The sequence below is a fragment of the Leptosomus discolor genome, chromosome 9 (assembly GCF_034619465.1).
Source record: "Leptosomus discolor isolate bLepDis1 chromosome 9, bLepDis1.hap2, whole genome shotgun sequence".
Lineage (NCBI taxonomy): Eukaryota > Metazoa > Chordata > Aves > Leptosomiformes > Leptosomidae > Leptosomus > Leptosomus discolor.
In genome coordinates this window covers 33629231-33652486 of record NC_141399.1, presented here as the reverse complement: position 1 = coordinate 33652486, position 23256 = coordinate 33629231, and the positions used below count along the sequence as shown (strand labels likewise).

The 23256-nt window shown below is 36.2% G+C and overlaps 1 protein-coding gene across 1 annotated transcript in view; it reads left to right on the top strand.

The window, feature by feature from the left end:
- The first annotated feature begins 3873 nt into the window (after nt 1–3873).
- Nucleotides 3874–23256, top strand: part of PCDH11X (protocadherin 11 X-linked) — a 326814-nt gene continuing 307431 nt past the window's right edge. The window contains exon 1 of the mRNA XM_086470673.1: nt 3874–4413. Coding sequence (XP_086326799.1) covers nt 3874–4413 — 540 coding nt within the window. The remainder of the gene's footprint in view (nt 4414–23256) is intronic.

Below are 23256 nucleotides of genomic sequence, written 5' to 3'. Positions count from 1 at the left end.
CCTACCCTCCATCCTGTCCATCTGGGCCATTTGCCTAACTAGTTACAGAAGTCAGCAGTACAGACATCAATGCATTCTTTTGAAAGCTGGAAAAATAGCTTGGCAAGCTTAATGTTACCTTCTGTTAAACAATTTTATTTGTTCTTAATTTTTTTTTACCGCCTTAAAAGCGTTAGTGAGTGCTGGAGCTTACGAAAGGTTCTTTAGAGCTGGACTACTCTATTTAGCCTTCTGTACTTTTTTTTTGTTTGCCTCTATACTCCAGTCATCAAGAAAGCCTGTTTTCCCACACTGTACTGTGACTGTCTTTCTGTCCAGTTCCTTTCTTTTTCCTTTTTGTATTTTTATCTTGTCTGTCTGTCTTAGTTCATCTCTGCCTTTTTCCACCATCTGTTACCATTCATATGCTCTATTTTGACAGTTTCTCTTACTGTCCTGTTTCGTCTGACTCTGCTATTTCCATTTGCAGTTTCTTTAGCCTTTCCTTTCGCTTTCAGATTTATATTGTTTTCCCATTTTGTGGTATGTATATTTATGATATGTAGTCAAATATGAGAGAGTGTATGTCATCAGAAATAGCATATGTCATTATAAAGCCTCTGATTTCATAAATGTCTTTCAGGACAATGCTTCGTTGCTAGAAAGTACCTCATGCTCTTTTTCCTTGCATTGCTGTTGCTATAGTGTTCCTGTCAATTCTATGGCACAAATGACAGGCAACATACAGCTATGACTATATAAACAGGTTGTTTTAAGAACAACGCTTTCCCCATGGCATGAGATGTTCCACTGTATATCTAAGCAGAAAACTTGAGTCATGTTTGTAAAACACAAGCTTTTGTTTTGAGTGTGACTAAAAGTCCTTGTATCTTCGTAACTAGAAAGAAAGGAGCAATGTAACATTGAAAACCTTGATAATAATGGAAAGATTTTTTTTAGTGTAACGTTATTTATTTGGAAGATGTATGCACATGACTATACAATACTTTCACATTATTATAATTTGTAGGCAATCCTTACGTCAATATTGTCACAGAAGAATTTGGGACAGGGACTGGAATTTGGTTTATAGTTATGGTGTGGGTTTGTTTTTTTTTTTTTTTTTATTTTATTATTTCCTTCCCTCAGAAATGAACTTTAAGTTTAAAATACTACTCTAAGCATAAGGATGTGAAGGTTTTACTACGCTGTTTTGTTGTTTTTCAGTTTAACTTTTAGTAGAGAAGAAAAAGTGGCGGAACAGTGCTATCCAGTATGCATGGAACATGATACCATTCTGAAATTTTGTTTTGAGTGGAACATTTAAAGATGAACTCTTCGTTGTAACCCATACATTTTTACTGGTGGTTTTTTGCATGCAAACAATGTAAATACATTTATTTTAATAATAGTGGCTACAAAAATGTACTTTCCTGAAATAAGAGCTTTCTGCAGGTTGAATGTTCATGAGCGATTACTTTAGTGGGCTGACAATTGCTGATGTGTTTACAGAAATCTAAGACAGTTAACAAATAAAATCATGATAGTCAAACTAATCTATTTGTACAATATCACCACAGTTCTTTCATTAAACTCATGCTGCTACCATAGTGTTAGCATTAATGATAATCAGTATCTGCTGATTACTTCCTTATTAACATATTTAGAGGTTAATATTATAATGGATTTATAAAATGGCTGTTTATAGTACACTGCTTCTTCACTCCTGAATGCCTGTTCAGTGTTGTGTTGTGCCTTATACTGAATTACTAAAGTACTGCAAATAAGTCAGTGAATTACTAACATACTGCAGGTAATGTAGTAACTATGCCATGTAAACTGCATGTTCAGTTCTCACCCATGTCGGCGATCTCATTCAGGTTAATTGAATTACTCCAGTGAGCAATGCCTTTTTTCATAAGTGAAGACTTGCAGAACTGGATTTTTATTTCACGTTGCTCCTTTTGTATAATCGTAACGCCAGAAAATGCTTTACAGTTTAAATCATGCTGACATGGAAAGATACACCTTGTAGATCATGTTGGAATGTTCTTTATATGTTACTCCCAATCAAAACCAGGTTGCTGAGTTTAAATGGAATAGCAATATTAATCGTTCCTAATGTGTTTCACTGCAAAGTCAAATGTTTTAATTTACATTGCCCTGAAAGTGGTACTGCTGAAAGGCAGTAACTAACAGGTGAAGAAAATTACTGGCTTCAGTAATTTCTTCAACCACTGCAACTTCATCTGCAGGAGTAAATCGATCTATGCTATGACAGGGAGAATAAAATCAGACAAGGCAGGAAAAAAATACATTCTTACCTGCCCAATGAAAAGAGTGTAGATGAGTTAGTACAGGTATATTTCAAACAGATGCTAAGCTGGTAGAAGCTGGAATTTCATTAACTAAAAAAATCATTCTAGATGGAACTGTTGGAACATCTACCTTACAGAAGCGCTATCCTAGATTATACTAAATTCTGGAAGGGCAGAATTATGGGAAGATTAGACAAAGCAGTATATTCTATACATGGAGTTCAATAATCTGTTTTTTCTCTAAAAGTTCTCAGCTGAAGGCTGTAGGTACATAGATGCTTGCATGTATCTGTAAATTACTTCCATCTTTCTTGAGGTTGTTAGCTACCTTGAGAGGAGAATGTATTGTTTGTTATTCAGAAACTAGGTTGAAAAGTACAGAATTTTATTTTCTTCATCTGAGAACAAAACTGTATCTCATTTTAAAGGTATTGGTGTCTCAGAGTACATAGGATCAGACATCACCAGATTTAAAATTATATGAAATTTCTTACAGTTCATTCTCCAGGATATGCATTAAATGTTGTTGCAGATCAGAAGGGAAATTATTGCTGCATAGTCTCTTTCTTTTTTTTTCTTTTCTTTTCTTTTTTTCTTCCCTAAAATTGAAGAAAGCAAAAGAAATTTTAGCTGTCTTGGAAGTTAACGGTAACTATCCAAATGGAGAATATCTGGCAATATGGTGGGCAGTTGGGACACTAAGAGGGTTACAATTTTACCCTTCCTGCCAGGGAAAGGCTTTTAGCTTTAGTTCTATGTTGAAAACTTTTGATGTTTTGTTGTTTTCCTTTTGTATTGGGATTTGCACTGCTTTTTAAACACCTAATCCAAATTTCAATAAATTGAATACTTGTATTTATCTTTACTTCTGAAGACCAAATTGAATCTTGTCATCTTAAAGGAACTACTGTATTAGTGTCTCTGTGCTAGATTCCACCCATTGTTGGCTGAAGTTTACCAAACTCCACCTAGGTAACATTTTCTTGTTAGTTTAAGTTCCTGTATTAAAACCAGTCAGGTTTCTTTTCTGTTAACAAATATTACATAATTTTGTCAGTGCAGAACTTGGGGGAAAATTAAGACAAGTGTTCTTAGTTTTCCAACTCTGAGAAAAAGGTATGAAAAGATCTGGTTCTCAGCAGATGGTTGCTTGCAAACTTCTTACCTATTTTTTTTCTTTGGAAACAAAAAAAATGAGGACAATGTGGCAGAAGGTTCAAAGGAAGAGGTTTTCTTAAGCAAAGGGAAACCTTCCGCTGGAAATAGGGATTTGTTTATTTGTTCGTTCACTCTGATTCAGTTCCAAGATTCCTACCTCAGTGTTTAGTAAACAGTTTTAAGTAACAAATTGTGCAAGAAATTTTATACATTTTATGAAGGATTGTTAAGTCAAATGTCACTTTACTAGTAAGGTTTTCAAACAGTTCAGGTTATTTGCCATAAGAAAGCTATTCTGTTCATGTCTCAATCACTTTAAGAACACGATATTCTGTAACTTTTAAAGAATTTTTCTTTCTTTCTTTTCCTTTTTCCAGCTTTTGGTGTTCTACACAAATACGCATTAGTCATTCTGGAGATGGACTTGCTGTCTGGAACCTACCTCTTGGCAGTCTTATTAGCCTGTATTGTATTTCAATCTGGCGCACAGGAGAAGAATTATACCGTGCGGGAAGAACTGCCTGAAAATGTCCTCATTGGCAATTTGCTCAAGGATCTTAACCTAACGCTGGACCCAGATGTGCCCCTTTCCTCACCGCTACAGTTCAAGCTTGTCTATAAGACTGGGGATGTACCACTAGTACGGGTGGAGGAGAACACTGGTGAGATATTCACAACTGCAAACCGCATCGATCGAGAGAAGCTGTGCTCTGGCATCTTCAGTGAGAATCGCTGCTTTTATGAAGTGGAGGTTGCTGTTTTGCCTGATGAAGTTTTCAGACTGGTCAAGATCAGATTCCTAATAGAGGATATAAATGACAATGCTCCCCTCTTCCCCTCAACAGTTATTAACATCTCTATCCCTGAAAACACAGCAATTAATTCTCGCTATTCTGTCCCATCTGCCATCGATCCGGACATTGGTGTGAATGGTATTCAACATTATGAACTCCTTAAGGTGGGTTTCTTCCATTCTTCTATGTTACTGTCCATGTTACTGTCTTCCCACAAATGTTAACAGTTCTCATCAACTCATTAGAAATATGAAGCCGTGTACCACAGTAGTGGTACGCAGCAGATGCCCATCTTGAAATGTTGTTCTATACCCCTGAGTGCATTCTAGTGCATCATATCTTCACTTTATGGAAAGCTGCTTATGTATGTGTGTGTTCATCTGTGTAACAGTAGGACAAAACCTGTGTCTTCATGAACTCTCTACCAGCCTTCAAAGTCTTTCTACACTTTGGCTGACAGTTGTCTTGGACCATTAAAGATGTGTTCTTACTGCCACCAAGATGATAGCGCCAAGTGCCACAACATCTTGCATCGGGTTTATGTCTCCCTCTTGCATGACGGTTACATTTGAGAGGTAGAACTTAGCCCAGGAGCTTATTGATGTGATGCTTATCTGTGTACTGATGAGCTATTCCAGAGTGAAAATCAGTCGATTTGTCAAAACAGCTTTGTAGTGTTTGGGTGGGCATAACGTCTGGGCAGGAGAATGTCCAAGATATTCATGAATGCAAGGATAGCAGTGCCAAGAGCCATGTAAGAACAGAGATTTCATATTCTTGCTTCTTTTTCCAGCAAATAACAGGAGAACTGCAAATAGGGAACAAAACAGTAACATGTAAACATGTGGCGTGTAAGAGCGTGTGATTGCTAAATAAATGATTACTTTCATTTGAATTTGCTTCAGTAGAGAGTTTAAAACAGCAAAGGAGCTTACTCTAAAACTGTTGGGTTGTCATGGGAAGCTGAAAATGTCTTCATGTTCCTTGATTTGGAACAGGGAACTGTTGGGTAGTTTGCTCAGCAACCAATCGGACACCTTCATTACTGACTGGAAGAATATAGACTATATAGACCAATATATTGATTGACTTGATAGCTAATATTCACTCATATCAGTACTTACTATCAATTTAATAAAGTGCTGCCTTATTTTAGCTCTTTTAAATTGCTTACAGTCTGAAGTAGTTGTGGCAATGTGGGTACTAACTAGTGACAAAGGCATAAAAATCTCTTTCAGAAAACTGCATCCCACTGGACACTTCTGGTTAGCTTAAAAAAACCCCAACCAAGCCACGTATGTCTGCCTGCTCTCAGTGTAGCTTAGGAATTTAGAACTTTTTCAAGAACTTTCTACAAAGTTTGAAGTCTTTGTAGTAAGTTTCTGAAATTTTTAAGTTCCTAAGTTATACTGAGAGCAAACACATGTACATATGTATTTGGTTCTTTTTTGGGTAGCTGACCAGAAGTGTCCAGTAGGATGCTGTTTTCTTTATATGGCATTTTAAATAAGAATCTGGGGAATGAATAACAGCATATAAAATATATAAATAAATAACAGTAGGAGTAGAAAATAATAGAAAAACCATGGCTACAGAGAAAATGTGGCAAAATAATACATGGTCTGAACAGAGAAATGTTAGTTAATGTATCTGAGAGAAATGTGCTACCATTCTAGGAAAAGGGAGAAAAAGAGAAAACAGCAGAACTGGAAGTCCCTGGGATTGAGTGAGCAACAGCTCGGATTACCACGCTAGCAATCTTGTTTTGTGAGTTTATTTTTGGACTGTGTGTTCAGAAACAAGAATGTAACAAATCAGCAGAATGATAGCATATTTGTATCACACAAGTGGGAGCTCATCTGAAATACAAGCTACAGCTCTGTACCAAAAGTAGCACAGGGCGTAAGGCCTTGTCTAAAGATCTCATGTGAGATGAGATGGTCTGCCAGAGAGCCAGGTTTCACCAAGAGAAGTGCAAATAGTTTTAACAAAAAAAATAATAATTATTTGGTGTTTGAATTAGGGGAGAAAAAAAAAGAAATAAAAAGAAAACCATGTTTATTCAAGTGTGTCTGAAAAAATGCTTTTGCTACATAAGGGAAAGAAAAGTGTTGAGGATGAACACACACTGGTATGGACTGAAAGTTCTGAATTCTTGTGCTAGATGTGCCACAAGCAAAATAATTTGTAAAGTCACCTAAATGAACTAATTGCATTTTTCTCTTGCATGCCTGTTGGTCACGTACTTTTTGAGTTATGGATCCGCTGCCTTGGGAGGCAGGGTGACAGGTGCACAAGGATGATGTTCCTTGCCTTTTCTCCCCAAATGCTCTTCTCATGTCTGTTATCCTATGCTGTTTTTTGAGGTACGCTCTGAAGATACTGATGTCTTCTGGCTTCTGATGTGTGTTGACCTTTTCCTTCCTTTTATAACCAGCATATAGAAAAGTGGGGAAACTGGAGCACATGAAACCGTTGTGCCTTCTGAACAGGATGAAACTGGCAGGGCTTATATGACAGTGTCATGGGGAAGCATCAGATATGAAGATGATGGTCAGGGCAGCATACTTGCAGGATGGCAGAGGAGTGGGAGACGATAAGATATGCCAGTCACTTTGCAGAAGCACAAAGGCTGATGCTTTAATATGCATGCAGCAGCAGAGTGAAATGTGTTGCTCTATATTTTAGTGAAAGTAATAGCAAATTGACAAGCTGTGCAATGAAGAGAGTTCTTCAACTGTATTTGGCTTTTTAAAAAAAGTTTAACTAAAAGGTGCTTATTGTCTGTATGAAGCCAGGCCTCTTTTGCCAGAAGATAAAGAGATTTTTGCCATAACAATTTCTAAAAAAGAATGAACTTCTCCCTACAAACTCAGCTGAATAGTTTATAGGGTTTTACTCTGTATCTCGTTGGGAAGGTAACATTCATGTGTTACAATCTTTCTTCACTTTGTAACAATTTCCTACTGCCCCTTTCAAAGTCTGAGTAGAAGGTTGTATATAAGTGTTGGATTCATTTTCTTTTGCAAAGTAGATAATTAATGATAAAGTCTTTTAACTATATGACAGACTTTCATGTTATTTTAATCTCCTGCCTCTTTCTAAAATTAATTTTAAAATAGAAGAAAACAAAACATTGTAAAAAAGATATTCTTGTATTTTGGGTTCAGCATTATTTGGAAGTTTCATAGCATAGGATTTGATTTATTTAATACAAGAGAGCACTTTAATTATCACACGAATTAGCATTCAGGCATATTTTTTACCCATTTGCTTTTTCTCAAAATGGACCTCAATAGAAAATAACTTCTTTATGTGTAACTGATTCATGGTACTGCAACTTCAAAACCTTCCAGGTGTCTGATTCAACTATACACTGTCTGAAATGCATGAGAAAAGAGGGTTTCCAGGAAACAGTCATGTGTTACCCAAAGAAATTGTTGTGCATAGCATTATAAAAGATTGCGTTTCTTTCTGAGATGACCAAAGCTGACCATGGACAGGATGACATTAAGGGTTCAAATGGCAAATGGTAAACAGTGTTTACTGTGAACAAGGCTAGGGAGGGATAACTTAATTAGATATGATTTAAAAATAAAAGAAAAAATATATAGAATGAGAAATAGCTCCAAGACCGGATTGGGCAGAAAGATGGTGTAACAGTAATAGTAGGAGGTGGTAGAAGGGCAGCTAAGACAGATAGTGAGGTTGTTCAGAGAAATAAAGGGCCAAATGGAAAAACAATGATTTTGTCTCGGTTGAGATAACTACTTAAAGTGTAAACTGGGAATGACAGGTAAAAAGAGATGGGCATTCATAAACAGAAGCAGTATGTTAAAACTGCAGGATGCGAGAGCAAATTTTAAATTGAAATGTTAATAAGCAGTGTTTTGTGATTAAGGATGAACCTGCAAATACTATGTTCTGGTTTAACCCTGGTAGGCAGCTAACCCTACAGGTCTGTTGTGATTTAACCCCAGTCGGCAACTAAGCCCCACATGGCCTCTTGCTCACTCCTTCCGCCTCTGGTGGGATGGAGAAAGAACTGGAAGAATAAAAGTGAGAAAACCCTCAGACTGAGATAAAGACAGTTTAATAAGTAAAGCAAAAACCACATGCACATACAAGGCAAAACCAGGAATTCATTCCCCACTTCCCATCAGCAGGCAGGCGTGCACCCATCTCCAGGAGAGCAGGGCTCCATCACACACAACCATTACTTGGGAAGACAAATGCCATCACTCCCAACATCCCCCTTTTCTTCTTCCCCCAGCTTTATATGCCGAGTGTGACGTCATACGGTCTGGGATATCCCTTTGGTCAGCTGGGGTCAGCTGTCCTGGCTGTGTCCCCTCCCAGCTCCTTGTGCACCCCCAGCCTGCTCACAGGTGGGCTGGGGTGAGGAGCAGAAAGGGCCTTGACTCTGTGTCAGCACTGCTCAGCTATAACTAAACCATCCCTATGGGATCAACACTGTTTTCAGCACAAATCCAAAACACAGCCCCATACCAGCTACTGTGAAGAAAATTAACGCTCTCCCACTCAAAACCAGCTCGAGGTTTGTTCATCTCTTCAGGGCATTCACATTGCCTATATGCTGATGTAAAATATACGTTATATCTGGCAATACTATCACGGTGTTAAAAATACTTACATGCTGTTGTTGATTACACTATTTCCATATGCCTATATTTGAGTTCAAGGCAAGCTAATAATATTTAGCATAACCTGATTAATGCACTTAAAATTTCCAGGTATCGTAGGCCTCTGCTTTGATTATGAAGATTTTGGTGTGAAGCATTTCTTTATTCTTTTCGGTATTAAAAAGGAGAGCTGTTTCAGAGCAGGTTTTGAATAGAATTCCAGCTTGGAGCACTGTAATGGAGAGTCACATGTGTACTTCCGAAGGGATTTATATAACAGCATGTTTTAAATTAAATACTTTTTATTGATTACTTGGCATTTCTTGTCAAGTAGGTATTCCATATACAGTAAATGTTGCATAGACACAGTACCAGTTAGCAGCGGACTAGAGTGAAAGCATAACTGCTCTTACAGGAGCAGAGCATTTTCGTCTGTGAGCTAATCCTGTGTGCTAATAGTTTGTTGCTTTAATCTGTCGCAGTTTGGGGGGAAATTAGATTGGTGTTACTATTATAGTTCCATTACTCTTACCTATTACAGTAATTTTCCTGTATTTACTTATCATCAGAAGCAGCTGGTACATTCCTTCTAGAATAATATAATAATCTTTTTTGTAGCTGTCATTTCATACCTCTGTAATCTGACAAAATAGATTCATACTTAGTCTTACAACACGTCAGTCTTGCCTCTGATGAGGAGAGTTACCTCTTGCTACTGTAGATCATCTCTTGTGATGTCTTTTCAATAGAAGCTTTCCCCTTCTTTCTGATACAGTTTATCAATTCCATGACCCATGGAAGATGGAGATCACAAATCATCATATTTCAAGCCTGCTCTTGCAACTAGGTTACTTCTGAGCCTCACAGTAGTTCTGGATCAAGTAACTAATGTCACTGTGTGTGAAAATCAAGAATGGAAGGAGATGTGTTTTATGTAAAATGAAAGCTAGGAAGTTAAATCAAAATTACAGAGTGAGACTAGATTTGTAGTTAAATCAGAACCAGAAAGTCAGATGAATGAAATAATTGTTGATGATCATATTGTAAGCAATGATACAAATTTCATGGTCAAAAACATTAACCGTGGAGGAAGAGAAGCAAAACTTTTCTGTGGCATGTTTGTGTTTTGTTGTTGCACCGATACTGAGTGGTTCAGTACATAGTGAGAAAGGAAGAAAGCATGGTTAACATCCCTGCAAACTCAGTGCACAGTGACGCAGACTTACATTTTCTTAATACAGATCATCTTCACTGTCCCAAGCACCAGGTGTGTGAACCTCTCATTTCCATCCTTTTTCAAGCTTTCATTCCTTTAAGGGGAACCTGAAGCAGCAACCCTCACTTTTACTATCAAACCATGTTTGAATGAGGGAGCATCCCACAGCTAATCATGCTGAAATTAATGTGGGTAATTCTTCTGTGTAGGCTTCAGCAACATGAGAGGACAATGAAATAGTATATTGGCCCTTTAAATAGGTCACAGAAAGCCTGGGGTGGTTGTTATCAACATCTGCCTTCTGTGAAAAAACTGCCAAGATACAGCTTTTTCTACATGTAAACAGACATTTATTAATACTGTCAGGTCTTAGTGATTATTGCAGTTAGACACTAATAAGATTAGGTAAATTCCAGCCTCCATTACTGTCCTGCTACCAAAATTATTTGTAGAGTTTTTGTACTAGTAGCAAGGTATTTTTGTACTTTCTAATTTCTTTTTTATTGTCAACACTTTCTGGTAATTGCATGAGGGACATATGGCTGAATTATAAAAGGTGGCTATTCAAGATCCCAAGAATTTTCATTTTACAGACTTACATATACTCGGGAAAATACATGATTCAGATAGGAAATTTCCTGACTTCCTGATAAGAGAATGACAATAACTTTTCAGTATTTCTTTCTTGTCATTGGGGAAAGGCTAGTTGGTCAGCGATATTTCAAGATTCACTGAGAGTAAAACAAAAAAATTGATTACACACATATTGGTGTCCCAGATAACAAAAGTAAACCTAAAATCTAAAAGTAAACTTAGAACCTAAAAGTGAACCTAAACCTGAAAAATAATGGTGTTGTTAAAACAAATCCTAGATTTGACAGTGCTTGTGTACAAGGTGGAATTAAAACACATGTTAAAAAAGCATTTGAGTGTTGGGGGTTTTGTTTTGTGGGTTTTGTTTGTTTGTTTGTTTGTTTTCCCCTCCCACTGACATGTAGCTTAGATTAAGATTTTCAGTTTCTGCTTGGATGTGGGGATGGCGTGTTTTTCTTCCTTCACAGTCCCTTAATTGAATTAGCACAGGGATTTCATTCAGCATAACTTTGCAGGATAGGTTAACTTCCATCTTCATTGTGATGGCTATTATGGATTATACTTCATGTATTTGCAGAACAGTACTGTGTCTTCTTTCCCATTTCATGTGCCAGCATAGATGGGGAAGGTAATAGATTTAGGGAGTTCAAAAATAGATTTAGGAATTTTTTGCTCCAGTCAAGCTCTAAGGTCACCCTCTAGTGCCTGTAATTTAATAACTATGGAGAGTTGGACATGTTGTCTTTCAGAGGTACCTTTTAGCTGCCCTTTAGAAGAGAGAGGTTTTCTAGGACAGACAGGCTGTCTTTTGAATGATGCAGAGTACTTTTTTTCCTAAGTCCACAGTGTCAGTGGGGAATAGGTCAGAACTGAAACAGCTTTCCCTTTCTCTGTTACTGCTAGAAGATCAGTGTACTTGTTCAATGTTATAATAAAGCTTCATTTTTTTTCACATGGGTGGTTCCCTCTCCTTGTCTTTTCCACTGAGACATGGAATTTCAGCAATCTCTTGAAGAGTTACAAATACTACTTGCTGAGATGTCCAACTTTACAAATAGATGTTGTTCTTAACACTTATTTCCTCTAATACATATTTGTAGAGGTTGAAGTGCCACTGCAGATTTCTGTTGAATGTTGATGCACCTGCCTTCCAAGTAATTTAGGAATCTTTATTCTGTTTGATTTATTATACTCATGAAGTAGTAATGTGTTGCACAACAGGGCTAGATTTGAAAATTAGTCTTCAGCTATAGGGAAGTTCAGGTGTTAGTAAAAAGGTTCAGTTCTTTGAAAGATTAAGCCTCACAGAGTCTAAAACTATTCACAGATACATAACACTTCCCACATACATAACACTTCCCACCATTTATATGGTTCAGTTAACTTTGTCCTTAGTACTCTTTTGTAGAGTTTCAGATGCTGACTCTGTAAAACTCTGATTGCGGAAAGAGCCTTTTTGTTCCAGAAACCTGAGATCAGCTGGTTTTAGGTGAAGTACTAACTTTGACAAAACAGTTGTAGAGTTAACTTCATAAGTAAGTGTCCTTTACTCCAGAAATCTGTTCTTGAAAAGTAAATATATTTTCGGAAGTTAATGATTTTCCTTTCACTCAGGCTTTTGTCTGATATGTAAAATTAGGCCTGATAATAACTTTGTTTCTGAACTTGTTTTATGCAACAATCCTCTCCCCCTGCATTTCTGTCTTGTTTTCACATGTATACCAACCTAACTTACCCAGCATAACTTTTACCCCAGTACCTTCCCATAAAAGAAACCTGTATTGAGACTATTCAATGAAGATCTAAAAGTGTGCACAGCAAGTGTTGCATAAATGCTTTAAAAGGACGCATTAAATGGCTTAGGACAGGATATATTTAGGTAACCCCTTATGTTGTAATTGAGAGGAGGGAGAAAAATCTGTTAGTATTGCAAATTGTAAAAGTTCTCAATGTTAAATAAATCCTAATATCAAAGATAGGCGGAGTTTTTTTGTGACCAGTTTCCTGATGATACAAAAGATATGTTGAAGTAATGAGGAATAGTTCAAATAGGATAGAACAGGGAGTTTACCCAGCTTTCAGTTTAGGTGAAAAGTAACTGGCTCCCTACCACCATTTCATCAAAGAGTCCAGAGCAGAGCGGCAAAGATGATGAAGGGGGTGGAACATCTCCCTTATGATGAAAGACTGAGGGAGCTGGGTCTCTCTAGCTTGGAGGAGACTGAGGGGTGACCTCATTAATGTTTGTAAATACGTAAAGGGCGAGTGTCAGGAGGATGGAGCCGGGCTCTTCTTGGTGATGGCCAATGACAGGACAAGAGGCAATGGGTACAAGCTGGAGCACAGGAGGTTCCACATGAACATAAGGAAAAACTTTTTCACTGGGAGGGTGACAGAGCCCTGGAACAGGCTGCCCAGAGAGGTTGTGGAGTCTCCTTCTCTGGAGACATTCAAAACCTGCCTGGACGCGTTCCTGTGTAACCTACTCTAGGTGATTCTGCTCTGGCAGGGGGTTGGACTAGATGATCTTTCGAGGTCCTTTCCAACCCCTGACATTCTGTGACTGTGATCTCTCTTGTCTGGGTCAGGTCGTTTTGGGGTTGTAGATAACACGACATGAACTGAAATAAGCGATAAAATGAAATACAGAAACTTGAGGGATGTGTATGAGTGCTAAGTGACATCCTAAAATCTTGAAAAGCTCCCCTGCAAATATATGACAAGGACAAGTAACTTTCATTTTGATCCTTTTTTATATTAGTAGTTACAGGAGAACTTGGAAGGTGGACCCAGGGAGAAAGTATAAATATTTGTAGGTAGAATTCTTATCTTGCGTTTGTCATTATCCTTGGACATCTAGTGAAATAGATTTGCTTCTTACTGTTTTCCAATTGCTTAATTTCACGAACATAAGGTATTTTTTAAAAAAAAACCCTTCCCTTTACATAGCTCCCTTACCTCTAAATATTTTTACATCCTCTTTGCATCGTAAGACTATTTTCATTATTTTATGATGTAGTTCAATATCCACCTTCTTACGGAGTGCCCCCCCCCCCCCCCCCCCCCCCCCCCTATCCCATTTTTCTTACTATCCAGAATATCAAAGTGTATTATCCTTATGAGGAGGTTTTGTAGTAGAATAAAAATACAAAAATACTGCTCAATAGTAATTTTACTGGAGAGACCTGGACAGATAAGTGGTCATCTATGAACACTGGTTTGAAAAAGTCACTGAGTCTGATTTTTAAAAGGGAAAATGTCTGATTTGCATTTTTACAGCTGTTAGTGTCTCTAAGTAGATAAAACTCTACTACTGACTGGTGGTAGTGAGTCAAGAGTCAAGGTAATTGCTTCTTGTTGGTTGATACAAGGCTCCTTTAGGGTGGTTTATGGCATTATTACTGTAAAACTGTCAGGTTCCGTTATCCTGACATCCCTTTGGGGGATTGACTGAAGACTGGAGGAGAAAGTCTTGCTTCCAGGCACAATAAGTTCAGTGAGTTAGGGTGAGGGACAAGTTGGTGTATCTTTTTGCATTCAACGCTCTGATTTTCACACTAGCTGTCATGAAACAATAATATATAACTTAGCATGTCTCTGTGTGGGAAGGATGATAGACTCAAGCTGGAAGGCACAAATCTGTCAAAAGGAGATCTTCACTTCATCTATCTTATATGAATATTAGCTTTTGCTGATGTCCAGACAGATCAGTATGCTAGTTAACACAGATGTGGTGATGCTTTCTGAGAATAATAGACTAAGGATTTGTTTACATAGTCCTCTTGAAACCAAGTATGTAGACAATGCTTAGAAATCAATATTTTCCCAAAATACATTGAGTAAAAACTTCAGTTTCATTTATATGGAAAGCGGTCGCCAATTATGCAATCTATAATGCTGTCAACAGTAAGCCCCAGTAAAAACAGTAACACAAAACTAATGCATCTCAATAAAATTATCATTTGGTTTGCATATATGTATGGTGTTGTAACTGAAGTATGTAATGTCAGGAAAAGTTACAAAAAGGGTGTTGTATTCTTAAGCAGTTACTCTGAAGTATCCTCATGTGAATGGTGAATTTTTATGTCTGCTATAGAATGACCATGTAATGCACCTCTGAGGCAAATTTATAGAAAAATATTAAAAGCCATGTTCAAAATCAGTTAACTCATATTTCATTTTTCCAAACTTGACTTAGTTTTGGTTTTTTTTATGAATACTTTAAAAATCTTTACAGGTTGCCAAAATTCTAATGTCTGTAGTATCTGGATTGACTACAGGTGTAAAATGTACAGCAGAAATAGTGTTTTCCATGTGAAATTTGTATGTTGTAAGTGTTAAGGTCAGCTTGCTCATTAACTGAACTCTCTGAAGGTCTTCGAAGGTTTCATGTAAGCAGCAGGATACTGAAAACTTCTTTTTGCCATTTTCTGTAGGTTTAGATGCTGGTGCTGGTTACCTGGAGGACAAGTGTTTTTTAATGTGCTTGTTTGGTTTCGGATAGCTGTATCTTATGAGCTACTTGGAGGAAAGAAACAAAACAGTGTTACTAGATCAAAATAAGTCTGCCTTAGGAGAATTTGAGACTCGGGAGGATTTTTGAAGCATGTGAACATAAACAGTTTAAAATATTTTAAAACGTGCTGAAGGATCATTGAAGATGGGAATATTTTTCCACCAGGTAAATGTAAAAAATATTGCTAAACATTTTATAAGTGCAGGCAAAGAATAAAATTGTCTCTGAGAGTTGAACTGAAGCCATGATTGAGTTTTACTCATCACTTGATCAAGACTTCGTTTGATTTCAATAGAAGCTGCCTTGAGTCTTGAACTTTTCCTGTGTTGTGCTTGGCATAAAATCCTCCTCTGTTTCACAGGGTAAGAAATTGTTGGTCTTATTTGATTTGACTTTCTCAATTTTCTTCTTTCTAAAAGATGCAAGCATGAAGACAACAGATTTAATTGGATATCAGCACAGAGTATGCAGTTGTTACAGTTGCATGTAGATTTCTTGTGTATGTCACTACTTAGAAAATTAATTTGGATTAAGGTAGCAGAAATGTACACCGTGTCTCAACATATTTCACACTCTTCCTGGGGGCTGTATTTAAAAATATATGTAAGTAAAAAGCTCTAAATTGAATTTTTAATTTTTACAGTTATCATTTGCTTTCCTCATGACAATCTAACATTGAAATTCAGTCTTTGATAAGTCAATACCTTCACAGTCTGAAATGAAATCAATTTATCAGTGCTTTTGAGGAGTAAATGCTTTTATCAACTATAAAAGCAGTGCCTGGTAGTAGTACAATTTATATAAACAGTTTTTAAAATCAAACAATTTTGAAAAATGTATATAGAAATGAATGCCAAGTTTGCCACTGAAGTACTTGGGTGAAGAGGACAACATCACTGTGTGCTTTCCTAATGTATTAAGACATCCTTGATTTCGTCCTTGATTTCTTAGTGTAACGAAAAGTGCAAAGATAGGAAAGAGTGAGGAATTCAGCAGATCTCCGCTAAGTTTTCACGACTTGATGATTTTCAGACAACTTGCAAGAATTTCAGAGGCCTCACATTTCATCACGTTTCCATTTGACGTTGTTTTTATACTTCCCTAACCTGTGTGTAGTTCCAGCAAGGTAGCAGTTGTTTGCTACCAAACAGGGCTAGCAGGACACACACTGATCTTGCAGCCATCCAACGAGTGGTGTAAGCCTGTTCTTGACTCTGTGATGTCCCCTGATTTCTTTGTCTGCCTTTCCTGTTGAACATTTGTCTGTCCTGCCTGCTCTGCTTAGATCAGGGCCCCGCAAAATACTTAGGGATCAAATATGGCCTTCAGGTTCTGGCTGTTATCTTTCCCCAGGTCTGATGGGTGACGGCACTGCTAACAAATTACCTCTTCTGGGAACTTTTTCTGATATGCAGCAGAAGAAGTAATTGTGGCTTAGACTATGAATATATTTAGCAATTTTATATATGGGACATCTTTTACTCTGGCAGTTTGCTAACAGTGCATTTAGGACAAATTATACTGCATCTGTAATCTTTACTACTATCTCAAAATCTACAGTATTTTAAATCCTTCATGTTTTGTATGTCACAAAGAAAAGAGGTAGGAGCCTTTTCAAAACACCCTGAAGAGTTTACCACCATTGTGCTGGTGTATTATTTTTATATATTCAGTATCGGTGTCTATGAATAAAGATGTTTCTCTGTGGCCCCTATTTTCTCTTTACAGAATGACGAGTTTCTGAATTTCAGACCATTTATTTATTTATCAGGTTAGTGAAACCGAGTTCAGTTTTCTGCTTGATATAGTAGTCATCACCAATGTATCCAACAGGATTTTTAGTTATTTTGGTAATTTTCTTAGTTAAAAGTGCGTCACTAAACTTGTTTATTACTAAATAAGAACCTTATTGCTAAAGGCAGCATGAGCTATCACCATCCAAGCAGGAAACATATTAGGTTTAAGGGCCATTATTTTTTTGACCAAATTAAAACTAATTAGCGCAAGTTCTGGAAGAATATTAACTAATCGTACTCTGTATTGCTGAGTGGAATGTACAAGTTCTTTGGATCCATAGTAAATCTAGTTTCAGAATAATTTGTGAGGATTTTTTATTTTTGTGCTTCTTTTAGTTATTGTAATGGATGCGGAAATACGTATTTTACTTGTATTTTGAATTACTGTCATGAGAAACCTTGAATTAGGTTTCCAGCAGACTGCATGCAAATCCTAAAATTATTCCAATTATTATTAAAAATTCTGCATTATTCATGAACAGTTGTCTTTTTCACATATACATATGAGATGATTAAAAAAAATTACTATTTTCAAAATGTTCAGCAGAGAAAAAATAAAGGTAAATGATAATATTCACACAACTTCCAGATTTTTCATTTGTCCAATTTACTTTCTTTGACCTCTGTTTTTGGGAGGGATGAAGATTTCAAATTTTTAAGATATTTTTTGAAAATAGGAGAGGTAGTTTCATTTTTTTCCTGGTTTTAGTTGTCAAAAAATACACAATTAAAATATTAAAGCTTTTACAATAATTGTTACTGATTTTAGTTTTGCTTTTAGCTTTCTAGTACTGGATGTTAAATAATCCTAGGTGTTTTTCCCCCAAGTACACTGCATTTAATATTTTTCTTCCTTTCAAAAGGAAGTACAGGGAAGAGAAAATGTAAGTCCAAAATTATATTCTTTTAGCTGTGAAAGAATACATTTAAATTGAGTGTCAACCATGGATCGTGCCACTTGACTGCATTAGTATGGTTATTTTTATTCCTGAAAGAAAGGTTTATTATGAAGTAATTTACATTCTCTATTCCAGAAATATGATTGGTCTGAACACTGAAGTCCCGTAGAGCTTTTGAAGCTGGGACATGTAGCAAAGAGCATTTCAGACAATTTTAAAGAAACAAAAAGAAACATTGGTAGAAGGAATGAATTCTGAGTCATCAGCTGTCAGTATTGAAATACATTTTTCTCACATTGTGCTATAATTGCTGGCTCTATTAATATGATGTGTATTATTGCTTTGGTTATTGCTCATGTTCCGAAGTCAAATAATTGTATTTTTTTTTCTCTTTGCTTTATCAAGCAAATTGACATTTTCTATATTTTTTTTTCCCTTTCTCTTTCTTTTGAGTCAGGATGTTCCTCTGTACTTTTCAGAATGGGATATTATATGGCTTTTTCTCTTCAAGATTACTTTTTCCTCTTTGTTTTAACCCCAGCCGTGTAATTTTCATCCTCATTTCCATGAAGGTATTTTTAAACCTTTTTGTTGTAGCACATTTAAAGGTATAAAGAAAGTAGTAGCTTCTGATTTGTTCCCCATCCTGTTTCCCATGTAAGCTCAAAAATAGTATTCTGGCAGTTATATATTAGTGTTTTCTATTGGTGAAATGACCTCTGTATGTAAAGCCAACACAAAGTGTGAATACCATAATTTGAAAGTCAGTCTTACAAATAGACAATAAAAGATTGATAGAACTTTCCTGCTTCCCATCAGTGTTGCACACCTTTTATTGTTTCACATAAATATAATATTCATTCAAGATGAATGTCCAAGATACTTGCTATGCTTGTAAAATATTGGAACATGAATCAGTTCCTTGAAGTTTACAGATTACCTAGTTCTCTGTAAGGTTTTACATTAATTTTATGGGATTCTTTAACTTCTGAAGTGGTCCAGTAGTTGTCTCTTACTTGTCATTTGAATAATTTAAACCTTCAACTGCTGATATCATCCGGAGATCTTGGCAATTAAGTTACATGTTTAACTGGACCTCTGACAAAGTTAAAGAAAAAAATATTGTTAGTGCGTGTTTTAATATCTACTTCTGATGCTTTTATTTTTTTATTATTCAGATTTTGAAGTGCATTGTGTTAAGACTTTATGACCTTTGCTGTAAAGCTTCACATCTGAATCTTAGCTGGACTTTTGTCTTTTCAGTCTTTCCTTGTCTCTGTTTTCAAAGTCTCAAATAGTTATCTCTGTCAGCCCAATTGTTTCTGCTGAGTGCTAGACAATGACAGCCACAGACAGCATGGACAGCAGTAGAATCTATTTTGTTTCTGTGGTGGTTTTTACTTTCAAGGTTGCTTGTGTGAGTGGGGTCCTAGAAGGCAAAAGTATGTGCTTTTCAGCTGTAATGCAGGGAAAAGTAAATGTAAAACTTGTTCAAAAAGGCTGAATAAAAATTGGAAAGGACACACATCATTCCAATGGTTTCTGTGTAATACTGTGGTATATGGGTGACAGGATGTTTGTTTATAATGTCACCCATGTGAGGCTTCCAAATTTCTTGACCAGAAGTGATGGTTCTGATATTCTTATCTGGATTTTTTTCATATGCGCAGTTTCTCCAATTGGGTTTTGAACCTATTTTGTACAAACTGTAAATTTGAGCATTTGGACTATGGGCAAAGTTTTAGAAACTACATCGTGTGATGAGCACTTATTTTAGCTTCTGTTTTCATCAGTCCACTGATGACATTCTTATGCTATGAAAACAGCCATGTCTTTGAAATGTGTTTTGGGTACAGTGATGAAGGAATTGAACTTTATTATTTTACTTAAAAATGTATATAGTTTTTCATAGGCTGACGGAGGAAATCAGGAACTGTGCAAATACATTTTTCACAAATAAATATGACCATTGTATTAGCTTAAGTAGAAATAAAATTAATTTAGTTCGTACTTGAAATATATATATTCTTGAGCTAAGATGAGAAGTAAAGGCCAGAGATATAAGTGGAATTTATTCTGCTACACAGTGGCAGAATACTTTGTACTACTCAAGGAATAAGGTTTTCTCCTGTTTTCCTGTGTTAAGGAACTGGAAGAACAGTCAAGACTCTTTTAAGAAGTGAATTTTGTGGAATTAAAACCTGAGGGTTTTAGATGCTTCCATATTAATGGCAATTAGCTTTGATTTGATAAGTAAATATTATGATATATGAATTCATATGATATATGAAATCATAAAGCTTTGATAATGACTTTAAAATATTTTTATACATAAATATATAATTCAGTATTCCATCTGGTTGAAAATCTCACTCCCAGGCTTGAAGCCTTTCACAGTAAGTAATGTGTGTGCATGTGTAGAAATCATATTTAACATTCAAAGGTCTAGAACAAATGGTAAAACCACTAGTCTCCTCATTGCTATTGTAATGTTCAGGTACTATTAGAAGAGCTCTTATAAACAGGAGTGAGGTCTTTCAGAAAATGTCTTGAATATTGGTTTGAAGTTCAACTACACGTTTGTCACAGCATAGTATATGCCCCAGGCTACCGAGTTTCATGAGCAAAGTGACAAAGAAAATTGCTTTTTGTTACTCATTGGCTCTAACAAAGACCTGATTTAACAGTTACACACAGTGTTGGGGGTTTTTTTCCCCTCATATTTTTTGTTTTTAATTTTTGTACTAGTGGGCATCCTTTATCCATCAGAAAAGGTTTTAAGGTAGTAACTTACATTGTGAAGATCAGGAATTTCTGACACTGTTTGCATTTAAAATATTGAGTATCACTATAAATCAAAAGATACAAGCTCATGCTATAGTGCTGTGTGCTATCTGGCTCTGAAATCACTGAAAACTAAAGAGATCGGTTAATATGCGTATACTGTGGAATGATTGGTTGGCTTTTCCTGCCGGGCAGCTGTTGGAACTGATCAGATTGTGCCTAAGAGCAAAATAAGAAAAAAATTTAATAATTCTCAGCCCTCTTGGAGGCTCTGTTGTTTCAGCTGTCATACTCACTTTCACTAATTTAGTCTAGGTTTGCTGTTTGTTTAAAAGCCATAATGCTGAATTTCAGAACAGGATTAGTTTAACTTTACATTTTACAGTGGGTCCTTCCACATATATCCACAGTAGGCCTCTTCTTATGGTAACAGTAAAGTTAATAGAGGGTGGAAGTAGAGTTTTGACTCTGTAGGTAGAATGCATAACGAATTTAGCAGCTAGTTTTATAGTGTCACCTTAGGATTTTGAGATAGTGCTCTAAATTGTGAACCTATGTAACAACTAGAAACAATTTTGTTTTAGCGAGCAGTCCTGCACATTTCTGTAAACAAATTGACTCAATCCCTTCTTGGAGAGTACTTGTTTTGTCTTATTTCAGTATCTATGAATTTGATGTCTAATGACAGATGAGTTGTTGGTAGAATATCCTAGGCATGTTTTAAAAACAGTGACGTGCCTAACAAATTTTGAATTCAGAATCAACTGTTGATTTAACTTAATGCTTCATAAACATAAGAAATTGAATTCCTGTTTGTAGCCTCATACCTTAATATGCAGGAATCCTAACAATACATTAAACCCTTTAAAATTAAGTATTAGAAATTAATTAAGTGTAAAAATCAAGGTATAGGCTAAGTTTTTGTCTCTAAGGTAAAAATTGTTTAAGGAGTGTTTAGGTTAAATTGTTTGAGGTGTGTTTTGTTTTCCATGATGATGTTCAGTTTCCCAGTTGGTGGACATATGTTAACACGTTTCTGCTGGGTTTTAGGTTGATTTATTTTAGTAGTTTTGGTTTGGTAGATTTAGTTGTTTACACCACGTTTTTAGCAGATGAAGGCTAAACTTCGCATTGAATTTTTCAGAGCATATTATCATCCCCAGAGGGTGCTTTCTTACAACCATTTTCCTAATTCTAACCTGTATGTGGCTGAGAGATGCTGCCTTTGTTAGCAAGTGTTATTTCTATGGGCATTGTGATGGCTCTTTAGCCTGAGGTTGTTATCATAGTGGAATAGTTATGAAAAATCTAGGGAAAGTTCTCAGTTCTTCTTTGCCACACTGACACCTAGGTGGTTGAAATCATGTTGATTGCCCAAAAGCTGTTGATATTTTCCACTAAAGAAATGGCCACAGGTCCAATTTCTGTGTGCATATTACAAAGTTTTATTGTACCACAAACAACATGTGTACTGTTGTTTGGAAACATCTGTTTTAGAACAGTGATTGAATTAACCTCAGGAAAGAACTTTTGAGTGGATCCAGACCTGGGAAAGGTTTTTATACTTTTCCTCTGACTTGAATTACAGAAATTGTTACTGGGCAGAAATGGCTTCAACTATCTTTGCTTAATTCGATTTTTCTGGAACAGTACCGTTTATGTAAGGTCAGTCATATTGCTAAATAACACTTCAGCTATTTTGTTTATTCTGGTGTTAGCTTTCCTGTGGAGATACACCAAACCATTTGCTTTGCTGCTAAGATTAACCACTCTGTGCAGTTTTTCCCATGAATTGTGGGAGAACCTGTCTCAGCCTCAGATGATAGATAGTTCACAATTTATTGGAGGGCTCACGTTAGCTGGTGAGACTAATCTATATCTTTGCAATGGGAGATGGCTATTTATTTAACTTCTGAAGCTGCTGTTCTTTATGCTTAAATGTTGCTTTATTGTGTCCTCTGGTTCTCTTTTCTCTTTTTTTTTTTTCAAGTTTTTTTCCTGTTGGAGGAAAAACCCCTGCCCATTAGCCAAAATTTATAGTGTATATTCAAGACTGAACTGCTACTGGAGAATATAAACAGTGAACAAAAACTGAGCAGAAAAGCTGGAATGGAATGACGAGTATTTGGTGTTTCCCCTGTAAAGATGCCGTTCTAATATCCTTAAATTTTTTTTTTCTGTCTTGCAAATCATTTGTATCAATTTTGTCACTCATTTTAAGTCTGAGAAATATCACAACTGTGTTCAATTAGAGTAAAATTGGAATTTTGGTTTTGGTTTTAAAAAGGAATATATTCTTGAGTTTAACTACTTATAAAAGTATGTATCAAATAGGCTTTTAAGATTTTTGATCCCAAACAACTCACAGGGAAGCTCTTTTTAGGAATGTGACTTGTTAACTAGAAAGTCATGACAGTTTATATGCTAAAACTTTGAATACACACAGGCACCACAAGATTTCTTTTCAAAATAGACTTTCAAAGTCAAGTTACTACCTTACAGCAAGGAAATGTTTCTTCCTTTTTACCTTGCTTTTGTTCTACTGATTCAGATAAATAG